At 45.0% G+C, this 13,136-nt stretch overlaps 1 protein-coding gene across 1 annotated transcript in view; it reads left to right on the plus strand.

Moving 5' to 3' along the window:
* The window catches only part of SPDL1 (spindle apparatus coiled-coil protein 1), a 123,330-nt gene extending 111,565 nt beyond the window's left edge, over window positions 1–11,765 (plus strand). The window contains exon 12 of the mRNA XM_029613004.1: window positions 11,372–11,765. Coding sequence (XP_029468864.1) covers window positions 11,372–11,528 — 157 coding nt within the window. The 3' untranslated portion in view covers window positions 11,529–11,765. The remainder of the gene's footprint in view (window positions 1–11,371) is intronic.
* The last annotated feature ends 1,371 nt before the right edge of the window (window positions 11,766–13,136 follow it).

Consider the following 13,136-nt stretch of genomic DNA (forward strand, 5'->3'; position numbering starts at 1 on the left):
GTGATTTACTACTCTTCAGTTTGTCAATCAGGCCTACCACATCTTCTAGGTTCCCCGTGATTTGATTCAGTTCATCTGAATCATTACCCATGAAAACCTTCTCCATTACGGGTACCTCCCCAACATCCTCTTCAGTAAACACCGAAGCAAAGAAGTCATTTAATCTTTCCGCGATGGCCTTATCTTCTCTAAGGGCCCCTTTAACCCCTCGATCATCTAACGGTCCAACTGACTCCCTCACAGGCTTTCTGCTTCGGATATATTTTAAAAAGTTTTTACTGTGAGTTTTTGCCTCTACAGCCAACTTCTTTTCAAATTCTCTCTTAGCCTGTCTTATCAATGTCTTACATTTAACTTGCCAACATTTATGCTTTATCCTATTTTCTTCTGTTGGATCCTTCTTCCAATTTTTGAATGAAGATCTTTTGGCTAAAATAGCTTCTTTCACCTCCCCTTTTAACCATGCCGGTAATCGTTTGCCTTCTTTCCACCTTTCTTAATGTGTGGAATACATCTGGACTGTGCTTCTAGAATGGTATTTTTTAACAATGATCACGCCTCTTGGACATTTTTTACTTTTGTAGCTGCTCCTTTCAGTTTTTTTCTAACAATTTTTCTCATTTTATCAAAGTTTCCCTTTTGAAAGTTTTTATTCCTTACGACAGCCGCTAGACTGTTGATTGCAGTGCATTGGAAGTCTGTAGATCCAGCGGGTTTATCCCAGGTATGTCCTAAATTGAAACACAAATGGTGTATGGAGAAACTTACTGCAATTTGCCGTGATACCATATCTAAATTCCATAGAATATGCTCTCCGTTATTCGTTACGTGGATCGGGTTGAGGGGAATCTTGATGGCCAGCTGCAGGGAATTTAAGGACCTAATATGCTGGTTAATACCATTAGTATTGCTTTTCTTATTTATTATTACGTTCACATTATTTATGGTGCAGGCTGGCATATGGAGGCTACATTTCCTTATTGCCTGCTCGGTAAAGCAACATGGGCTGGATGGAGGGCTAGTTGTAGCGCTTATATATTATTGTGTTGCTGTCATGAGTGAGGTGACTGAAGCCTGGGGGGACGGAGGGAGGGAGGGGGAGTTGGACGAAAAACAAGGGAACGAGATGGATCTTTACAAAGGGCCCATAGATATTGTATTCAGAATTGTGATGAGATATTTGTTCCTATATGTTTCTTCATTGCCTGGACATTATTCTTGAATGTTATATTTGTAATTTTTCAACTCGTTTCTCAATAAAATATAAATTTGAAAAAAAAAACCCAAAACAATAATCAGGAGAAAGGAAAACCAATTTCTTCACATCCTCTAATAGCTCATTTCATATAGGGCTTACTTCATTTCAAGCCTTCCATAAAACTGTCTGTGCTTTCCTATTGCCATTTCAGAACAATACCTTTTGAGGCTATAGACACTTGTCAAATTAAATATTTAACATGGAAAGTGGTATTTTTGTTTGAAGAGTCGGTGAACTTCAAGCACTGGTGACTTATCCAACTTATCCAAAATTCTACCATAACAGAGATTTGTGTACACATTCTAAGTTTCTTCTAAAAGTAGTTTCTGAATTCCTCATTAATCAGTCTATTATACTACCTATCTTCTTTCCCAGACCTCACACTCATAGAATTTAATTGGCCCTACTTATCTTATTGTGGAAAAAAAAAAAAAGCACTGCCTTTTTACATCAACAGAATTAGAGATGTAAGAACATTCACCCAGCTATTTGTCTCTCTTAACCCTAACAAACCTGGACTAGCAGTCACAAAATATGCAATTGCAAATTTGATTTCAAGCTGATTTCCACTTGCTATGCGAAAGCCAGGTAAAAATGCATAATGTAAGAGCAATGGCAGCATCTGTTGTTGACTTTGGCACTATCTCTGCTGAAGAGAGATGTAAAACTGCTTCATGAAGTTCAGTACATACATGTACCTCTCACTACTGCTTGGATATTGACTTTCACTATGATATTAAATTTGACCATTCAGTATTGAGATTGAGAAATCTTTTTAAAAACTAACACAGGGTTTGTTGGACTCCTTCCTATCAAACACCCAGTTGTAGATTGTCTTTAAGGAGAGCCTGGATAGGGAATTTCAACACAACTCTTAGCTTGGTAGTCCCCACATGTGTGGCTGATTCATCCTTCTCCATAGAGGAAGCAAAGTTGCTTACCTCCGTTTAATATTCTCCGTGAACAGCATAATAAATCAGTTGAATATACCTTCTCACCTCCTCTTGGAGTTGAAAATGTTTCCTTAAATAGTTCTGATGTATGACTGGTCAGGGGGAGGCCTTGTGTATCACAGATGTGCATTGCCGACTACACATGAGCAGAAAGATATTCTAGTCCTTGCGTGTGTAACTGATTTGTCCTGTTGTCCATGCAGAATATCAGTTACAGGTATACACTCATGAAACTAACAACCAGCAGATTGAAAACAAATACGTAGTAGAAAATACTTTTTCACATAGCATACATTCAAACTATGGAATGTGTTGCCAGTGGATGTGGTCATGGCGACTAGCCTACTGGGTTTAAAAGAGATTTGTACAAGTTCCTGGAGGAAAAGTCTATAAAACCATTATTATCCTGGTAGACTAGAAAAAGTCATCACTATCCTAGGTGTGAAAAGAAATAGATCTACTTAGTGTATAGCAGTGAATGATGAGATAGACTTAATTGACATTTCAGAGACATGGTGAAAAGAGGATAACTAATGGGATGGTGCTATACCAGGGAACAAATTATATCACAATCAGGCCAATTCAGAACAGTGCGCCAGGGCTGTTCACTGGATACTGTATCTGCTATTGATTTTGAACAGACCCTCCCCCAGATTTGGCTAGCTAATTTAAGCTTTCCCTGGCTCTCCCCCCAAGAAGTAGGACCTCTGCCTGTCTCTTTTATTTCAAAGCAGACTGACTAGGAGTTGATTACCTCCTACAATGCACTAAGTCAGCAGCCAAGTAGTGTTTAATCAGACCCCTTTTTTTGTTTGGTATATTTTATGATTTTTTTTTGCATAGACTAACACACAACAATTTAAAGCAACAATATCAATATCTAGAGAAATAGATTAGGTTAGCACTACACAGAAACAGCAAAATATAAATAGCCTTCTAAAAAGGATACATTAAATTAAAAGTATTAAGTATTCCTTATCTTGCCCAGGAAGTAGGACTTCTGCCTGTCTCCTTCTTTTTCAAAGCAGACTGACTAGGAGTTGATTATCTCCTACAATGTACTAACAGGCCGATACAGTGCGTGAGATTCAGAAAAGAAAATTATTCAAATGAGGGCCCGTGGTAAAAAGAGGGGCTAGGGACACTAGTGCGTCCCTAGCGCCTCTTTTTGGACAGGAGCGGCAGCTGTCAGCGGGTTTGACAGCCGACGCTCAATTTTGCTGGCGTCTGTTCTCAAACCCGCTGACAGCCACGGGTTCAGAAACTGGACGCCGGCAAAATTGAGCATCCGGTTTTCAAGCCACGGGCGGATTTTAAATTTTTTTTTTATTTTTATTTTCTCACAGGACAGCAGGATGGTAGTCCTCACATATGGGTGACATCACAGGATGGAGCCCTGTATGGAAAACTTTTCTGTCAAAGTTTCTACAAAGCTTTGGCTGACACTGGCACACTGAGTGCACTGAGCATGCTCAGACTGCAATTATCCCTGTGAGCCACAGGTGTCTCCCGGTTAGGAGCTCTGTGAGAAATTCTAACACTTTTTCCTCATGGAAACACTTAAACTTTTACTTCACAAACACTTTTTCCCTGCATGGGTCTCCCTTCGTGTACATTTATTCAATCTTGGTGAGTACTATGCCCTGTTTTTTGGTCAGTTCGTGTCACCTCACTGGCCTGCCCAACCAACTATGGCCTTCCCTCTCCCTATGTTTTCAGTTAGCCAGACACAGCCTGCGAGTGTCCCTCTGTGACACTCTGCCTGGTTATTAGCGCTAGTGGGACAGGGACTTCCACGGTTTCAGTTGCCGCCAGGGCCCCTGTAGATTCAGGTCCTTCGATTCTTTGGTACCCTCTTGCAGTCGATGCCCCATCGCTACCGTTGGTACCCCCTTCGGACCATCCTGGATTTTTAGATGCCATCGGTACCCCTCCCCCCATGGTACTCTGATGCCATCGTCCCTGCATTGTTTCTATCCCTGCCATTCATGTTTTTTCATCCATGGCACTGATCTTTCCTTGGGTTTCATCAGTGCCATCATTGCCCGGATGGATGCCATCGACGTATACCTTGTCTTGTCGGTACCATCCATGCCTGGGTCGATGCCACCGTCGCCTGGGGTACTTCCATCGATGCCAGGGTCATTTCCATCGATGCCATCATTTATTTTATGGATACCATCGATGCCCAGGACCTTTCCATCGATGAGCATCGAAGCCAGGTCGATTCCATCTGTGGCCATCGGTGCCCACATCCGTGGCATCGATGCCATTGCTGCCTGAGTCGATCCAATCGATACCGTCGATGCCCATGGCCATGCCACCGATGCCCTTGGCGCCTACCTCCATACATTGATGCCCTTGACACGCACGTCGTTTCCATCGGTGTCTTCGACGTTCCTATCGATGCGGTCATCGACTCCGTCGATGCCGGTATCATTTTTCTGATACCAACGATGTTTTTTCGATTATTCAATGTCATATCGTTCCCATAGATACCTATGCCGATGCAGTCAGTGCTCCATCACTGTCATCATTGCTCTGGCCGAGTCATCGACATTTTTTCATATGTATTTTTGACGATACCCTCGAGGCCGCTAAGGCCGCCATCGACACCGTCAACACAGACATAGCACCGCCACGTAATGTCCTCGCCTAAACACAGTGCTCAATGCTTTGGGTTCTTATTAAAGCCCCGTTTTAGCCTAAGACACTACATAGTGCCAGGAGCAGTGCTGACAGTCCGTCATCAGTTGCCATCCACAACAGCGAGGGCATCCATCTCGGCGCTGGGGAAAGACCAGGCCGAGCACCTTGGCATGCATCATCACCGACATGCATCAGTGACCGTCCGCCACCGACGCCGTCCAGCACATCGGTGCTATCCTTCTCGATGCTGGACAATGCTCGGGCCAAGCAACAATCACCACTGCCATTGGCATCCATAAAATAAAGAGGGGAGGAGGGGTACTGATGGTATCTAAGAATCCAGGATGGTCTGAAGGGGGTAGCAACGGCATTGGCCTTCAGATCGTCCTGGATTCTTAGATGCCATTGGTACCCCTCCCCCCGTGGTACACTGATGCCATCCTCCCTGCATCGTTTCTGTCCGTGCCGTCCATGTTTTTCATCCATGGCACTGTTTTTTTCCTTGGGTTCCATCGGTGCCATCATTGTCCGAATGGATGCCATCGACGCACACCTTTGTCTCGTCGCTGCCATCCATATTCGGGTCGATGCCACTGTCGCCCAGGGCACTTCCATCGATGCCATCCTTTATTTTATGGATGCCATCGGTGCCCAGGACCTTTCCATCTATGTCCAGGTCCTTTCCATCGATGCGCATCGATTGCCAGGTGGTTTCCATCGATGGGCATCGATGCCCAGGTGGTTTCCATCGATGGGCATCGATGCTAATGCCAATTCCATGGGTGGCATCGATGCCAATGTTTGTACCATCGATGCCCATGTCCGTGGCATGGATGCCTTGCACGCCATTGCTGCCCGAATCGATCCAATCGATACCGTTAACGTCCGTAGCCATACCTTCGATGCCCGTGGCCATGCCACCGATGCAGTCGGCACCCACCTCCATACATTGATGCCCTTGAAGCCCACGACGTTTCCATCGGTGTCTTCGATGTTCCTATCGTAGCGGTCATCAACTCCGTCGATGCCGGTATCATTTTTCCGATACCAACGATGTTTTTTCAATTATTCAATGCCACATCGTTCCCATAGATACCTACGCCGATGCTGTCAGTGCTCCGTCACGGTCATCATTGCTCTGGCCGAGTCATCAACGTTTTTTCATATACATTTTTGACGATACCCTCGAGGCCGCTTCGGCCGCCATCGACACCATCAATACCGACATAGCACCGCCACGTAATGCCCTCGCCTGAACACAGTGCTCCATGCTTTGGGTTCTTATTAAAGCCCCGTATTAGCCTACGACACTACAAAGTTCCAGGAGCAGAGCAGGCATGCTGACAGTCCGTCATCAATAGCCATCCAAGACAGCGAGGGCTTCCATCTCGGGCCGAGCACCGTGGCATGCATCGTCAGCGACACGGTGACCGTCTGCCACCGACGCCATCCAGCCCATTGGTGCTATCCTCGATGCTGGACAATGCTCGGGCCGAGCAACATCACCACTGCCATCGGAACTGTTCCGCACAGTTTTGGCAGTTCTTGGTGCTCCAGAAATACTGGATCCAGGTCTGAAGAATTCTGCACTGGCGTCACGAGACATGGAGCCACTGCAACGAGGGTCGGGTTCACAAGCTCGTTAATCGGCTCCCCTGTTCCCGAGGCGTGCCCCACCATGATCGGTGTGGGATTGTGGCCCTCCGCTAATTACAGTCTAAGCGCCAGCCACGCCCAGCCTGTCTCCTCTATACCTGCGCCACCATACCAGGCATCAGAGTTGAGACGGACGTCTACATCCACAGGCTATCCCTCGAGGACTCCTGAAATCCACGGAGCCAGCAATCTTCACCGGCTCGTCCTTCGGCGATCCACGTTGGATGGTAAGTACCCGCTTCTGCGGCATTCCCATTGAGATGTGTTCTCTAATTCGGGCCTCATGGTTCGAAAAGTTCTAGGTCATATACCTTCTAAGAACAGTATTAGTGTCACATATCGCTATGTCAGCCACAGTACCAGGAGAACCTCTTTATCATTTCTTTGGGATTGCATCAGGGCTTCCTCCCTTTTTCAGCAACGAGGCTCTGAACTGATTAATGCTCTGGCTTCTGGTTCCTGCTTCAGAACCAAAGTTTCAGGTGCATTCGCTGATCTGCTAAACACGAAATCCAGTAAATGCTGCCTCAAGTGCAAGTCCACCTCGAAGCCTAACGACAGGTCTCGATGTATCCTTGTACAGCACACAGAAATGCGGGTAAGACGTTACTGCTCACACTCCCGTGGGAAGTTACATGATATCCAGATTACATCAGCCCCTCCAGTTGGACACCTCCTGGACTCCCAATTGGCCGGATATCAGAGCAGCCACCCCACCTTGTACCAAGGTTCCCGGTACACTCCCCCACAATCTTTCTATGTGCTTCATGGTCAGTCAACGATATTACAATCCCAAGCTCTGCCGGTTACACTAGCTTTGGCAACTGGGGTATTCATTGAATAACTATCGTTGAATACTGCTTCTCTGCTGAGTGCAACATCATTCACGCTTTTCCTTGCATGGACAGCTGCATCACCATAGTCAGTCCATGCACAGAGCTCTAACTTCTTCATGACTCACTATACATTTACTAACTGGGATTACTGTCACTGCCACTCCATGTAGGAACCTATATCTTATCCTTATAAGTCTCATACGTTCTCCGTTCGAGCCTTTCCATTGCTCTCTTTTCAGTTTGACGTGGGAAATTTTTTCCCTCATAAATGTCATTTCTGCCAACAGGGTCAGTGAGTTACACACATTGTTACATGCTCATCCGACCCTGCATTCCTTCTTGACCGAGTGGTTTTTACGTATTCAACTTCCTAACTTTCTTAAGGTAGACGTTGCATCTCACCTTACTCAGAATATACTCTGCCCATTTTTCCCAACACCTCTCTCTCTCTGGTGCACTTGCAATCTATCTAGATCACATTACATTCCATAGGAATTCCACCTAACTTTCCTTTTGTGGCAAGAGTCAAGCTGCGAGTTCCTGTGGGCAAACAGACCTATTCCTCCTAAATGATGGTCTGTATCTCTTTTTCCTACCAACAAGCAGTCTTTTCACTACAACACTATGTGTAACCACACTCTGTTGCGTCTGTCCCGGCCTTCATAGCTTCTCCTCGGCCGTTGCTGCTTGTACATATTTATCAGGCTGCAACCTGGAGTTCTTTCCATACCTTCGCAGCCCATTATTGCTTAGATACGACCAGTCGGCATGCTCCATGGTTGGCCAGTCCATCTACTCTTATTCTTTTCGGTTTCACTACCCAACATCCTTCCACTAACCCGTTAAGGGTTTCAGGATGTCCTCCGATCCAAATTCCACCCCCGTCATTGCACTTTTCGCACATCTTGGGTGCATTTGGTGCACTCTCGGGCATCCTCAGCTCTGTACTCACCCATATGTGAGGACTACCATCCTGCTTGTCTTGTGAGAAAGCAAGTGTTACTTACCTGTAACAGGTGTTCTCACAGGACAGCAGGATGTTAGTCCTCACGAAACCCACATGCCACCCCGCGGAGTTGGGTCTGTATACGTTTTTACTTTTATTTTAGTTTCGCTTGCGCTTTTAGCTATAAGACGAGACTGAGGGAGACACTTGTGGCTCACAGGGATACTTGCAGGCTGAGCATGCTCAGTGTGCTAGTGTCAGTCAAAGCTTTGTAGAAACTTTGACAGAAAAGTTTTCCGTACAGGGCTCCATCCTGTGATGTCATCCATATGTGATGACTAACATCCTGCTGTCCTGTGAGAACACCTGTTACAGGTAAGCAACACTTGCTATTTTTAACTTTCGGGACCTCCGACTTAATATCCCGGTGCCGAGAGAAATTAACGCCTACCTTTGGGTAGGTGCTAATTTCTGAAAGTAAAATGCATGTTGCGGGCGCTATTAGTTTCGGGGGGGTTGGACGCGCATTTTCGACGCGCTATTACCCCTTACTGAATAAGGGGTAAAGCCAGCGCGTTGAAAACGCGCGTCCAAACTTGGGTTAACAGTGTGCTTCACTGGAGCGCACTGTACTGTATCGGCCTGTAAGTCAGCTGCCAAGTAGCTGTTTAATCGGACCCCTTTTTTTTTTTTTTTTTGGTATATTTTATGATTTTTTTTGCATAGACTAACACACAACAATTTAAAGCAACAATATCAATATCTAGAGAAATAGACAGATTAGGTTAGCACTACACAGAAACAGCAAAATATAAATAGCCTTCTAAAAAGGATAAATTAAATTAAAAATATTAAAAGTATTCCTTATCTTGCCCAGGAGGTAGGACTTCTGCCTGTCTCCTTCTATTTCAAAGCAGAATGATGAGGAGTTGATTACCATCTATAATGCACTAAGTCAGCTGCCAAGTAGCTGTTTAATCAAACCCCTTTTTTGTTTTTGGTATATTTTATGATTTTTATTTTGCATAGTCTAACACACAACCTTATGTTTCCACTATGACCAAACTCGTAATGTTTTCAGAGTTACGGGTAAGCTTTGTAGAGAACGCCAAATAGAACAAGGTTGCCATGGGAGCGCAGACAGAGGCATAGATCCCACATACTCTGTTCCAGTATATATATATATATTTGGGTTGATATAAAATTACCTGAGGTGGTCACCTTTTCCAAATAAAATCAAAACTTTTCTTTTGCCATGAACGCAAAAGGGCTGCAGACAAAAAAATAAATAAATAGGGAGAGTGATAAATAAATAAAGGAATCTGGGTAAAATATTCATTTTGATAATGGCTATTCGGCCTAGCCAAGAAAAGCATTCTCTGTTCCACTTGTCTAAATCTCTACATACCACTTGTATTAATGGATTGTAATTCAAACGGAATAAGTCATCTATATTGGAGCTGATATTTACGCCTAAATACTTCAAGGAAGATTTTGCCCAACGAAAGAGAAATTGTTGACTGAGTCATGACACAGGCATCCCCCGGTGGGCCAGTCGCTCTAGTCACGTGGTCTGCCGAGCGCGGCCATGACAGAGCCGCGCTCGGCAGACCACGTGGTATCTCCTGGGCGGCAAATCTCCGGGCCGGTCGTCATCGGGAATCTGCCGTTGCATGTCAAGGAAGGAATGAGGTTCAAGGATCTCTCATGCATCTGGACTTCCACAGATCGAGTGAGTTCTGTTCTTCTTCTAGGATATTCTGATTGTCCTAGGGGGACTATTGTTAGCGGAGCGGAGTCTAGTGTTCCCACTGTTTAAAAAAAAAAAAAATCCACAAGGTTAAATTGAATTGTTTGTAGGATGCAATATTCTTGTTAATGTTTAGTAGTTAGTGTCCACAATTTGCTTTTGAAGAAATGCTGGCTGGCTGGTGCCTGAACAGAGCTATATCAGGGTGACATCAGCAAGTCGTCGTTCTCCATCTCCATCTGCTGGTTGGATTGCACAGCCCACTGGTGTCCACTGGCTTGCCCTACTTCAAGGAAAGGAAATTATCAGGTAAGAAGTAATTTCACCACCTTATGTTTTTGAGATCTTCTGAGTACTTCCAAGTAACCCAAACTGGCCATGGTCAGAAACAGGATGGGAAGCTCAATGGATCTTGGTCTGACCCAGCTTGGCATATTTTTATGTGAGTGTGTGGGTTCTATGTATGTCAGAAAAGGTTGGAGACAGGCAAACCACTTTTAAAAAGATAAGTGCTACCATCATCATGATACTCTATAAAAGCCGTCAGGCTCCCAAAGTAGGCAACAAATTGGGTGTTCAGAATATTCCTAATAAATATGCATGAGAAAGATTTGCATATAATAGAAGCAGTGCATGCAAATCTACCTTATGCATATTCATTAAGGATATCCTTAAAACCAGATTTGTTGAGAGCCCTCAAGGACTGGGAGTAAATATCACTGCAGTAAGAGAAAACTCAAAAAGCTACTCTTGCTCTGAGTTGGATTAAATATATTTAAATGTGTAGGGCACTGGAAGGTGAAAACGTTTTCTGTAAGTACATGGATTACATGGATGTGTATTCCATTGTGGGCAAGTCTGGGAGCACATTTTGAAGAGTATTCATATAAGAACTGACTTCTATCTCTTAGGGCAGAGGTGGCCAACTCCGGTCCTCAAGATTCACAAAGAGGCCTGGCTTTCAGGATATCCACAATGAATATGAATGAGAGAGATTCACTAGGCAGGGGTGGCTAACTCCAGTCCTCAAGCGCCATAAACAGGCCTGGATTTCAGAACATTTGTAATGAAAGCCCATGAAATAGATTTGTATATAATGGAGGCAGTACATGCAAATCTCTCATGCATATATTAATTATAGATATCCTATAAACCAGGCCTGTTTATGACTTTTGAGGACTGGCGTTGACAACCACTGAACTAAGGCTTTTCTCCAATTCTTTGTCTATGGGGAAACAGTCTTGACAAATCAGATCTTTAGTATCTGTCTTGACTTTATTTTTCCAATAATGTAAACTTGAATTTTGAATGTTTTGCCTCTAGTTTAGCCCCAGCTGACTCCAAATCCCTGGCAGAGAAGCATAAGGAGGAGAAAAAAACTGCACTTGTGAAGTGTGAGAGGAAACGCCAAGAGAAAGTACAGGAAGTGCTGTACGTGCCCTCCAAACCAACTGCTGTAACTCAGTGTCCTCAGCAATAAAAAGGTCTCCTTTTGGCTCTACAGTGCAACAAACAGCAGCTGTATATTTTATATAACTTTACTGATTTTTAAATATACCGACAATATTGTTTGTATTGTGTTAGATCTAAAAGCATATTTTACCATATATTGTGTTTGACACGCTGGACATTGCTGTGATATGTAAATTAAACCAAAAATATCTTTGCTGCTGAACCTTGATGTATAAAAATAACTTAATAAAGATAATCAATTCTATTCAGTTCTGAAATATTACTGCTAATATATTAATAATTAACATTTTGTTAGCCAAACTATACTATCTGAGAATAGACAATCAGCCCCTTGATCCTCTCCCCTCACTTAAGAAATGGACAATCTAGAAGAGCTGGAAGAAGAAATGAAAAAATAATTTCTTTATTTACAGAGCTGTTAATTCTCCATCCTGAACATACCCAGATCAGTTCAGAGAAGTGGGTTGTGTATCCCTACCAGCAGATGGAGTCAGAGAGCAGAACTTTGGGCACTGCCATATATACAAGAGTGCCACCTGCAGTCCCTCAGTATTTCTCTGACTCCAGCAGTTGGTAGAGGTGCACTACCTGCAGTCTTTGTTAATTTCGGTTTTTTCAGTGTAGTTAGATAGAAATTTTGGGTTTTTTTCTTGTTTCCTTCTCATTTGCTTCCTGAGGTGATAGGCGCCTTCGTGGGCCATCCCTCAGTAGAAGTCGGGCGTCCGGGGGTTGGGAACCCCTGACTGAGTTTCGCCCGATCCGGCTCAGGGAGTAAAGGCTAGGGGCTCCTAGTCTTCCTACCCCTGAAGCTGCTCCCTCGATCCCTGCTTGGGCTGGCTTCATAAAGTTCCGTTTAAAAAAAAAAAAAAAAGGTCTTTTTTTCAGGCGTCTTTCAGCTGAGTAAGGAGTCTGCTTCAGGGGGGCCTGTTGTCCAAAGGCTATTTGGGCAGCGTGTCAGTGTTGGAGCTTCAGTTTCTTCCGCCCCCAGGGCTCTGGGGTGTTGGTGAAGAGAGGGGGTAAATCTGCCGTGCCCGGACCGCGTTTTCAGCACCGACGGGTGGAACAGCGCGGTAGCTCCGTTGGGGCCTTTTTTCTTTGTTTACAGTGTTTTCCCGCACCTCCGGCAGCGCGCGCGGTTGACAGGACTAGGCCTCTCCTCCGCTCACAGTTTCTAGTGACCGTGTGGCTGCGCGGCCTGGCATGGCGCCGCGAACCAAATGGCTGCCTGCCGCAAGTGTGGAGCACGGGGGCAAGCATTAAACACAGCATCCCTTTGCTCTTCTTGCTCCTCTGAGAGTTAGCAAGATCATTGGAGTCGGCCCCCCCCCCCCCTCATGGGGGGGGAGGGTGACTCACACTGCGGATTGCGGGAAGAGGAATCCTCTCCCATTTTGGCCCCATGGGTGAGGATCCTGTTTTGGGGGCTGGGAAGCCGGTGCCACATGGCCCCCCGAATGGGGGGGGGGGGGCAGCCCCAGAGGACCTTTTCCCAGAGTTTCTTTTAATCATGCATCAGGCTTTTTTGGCAAGCAGACAAGCGATAGCGAAAAGATCCGGTCAGGCGGGGGATCCCGCAGAGCCTCCCCGGAAGCAGGGAAGGTCCGCAGATGCTCAG

The sequence above is a fragment of the Rhinatrema bivittatum genome, chromosome 8, assembly GCF_901001135.1.
Source record: "Rhinatrema bivittatum chromosome 8, aRhiBiv1.1, whole genome shotgun sequence".
In the NCBI taxonomy this organism is placed as follows: domain Eukaryota; kingdom Metazoa; phylum Chordata; class Amphibia; order Gymnophiona; family Rhinatrematidae; genus Rhinatrema; species Rhinatrema bivittatum.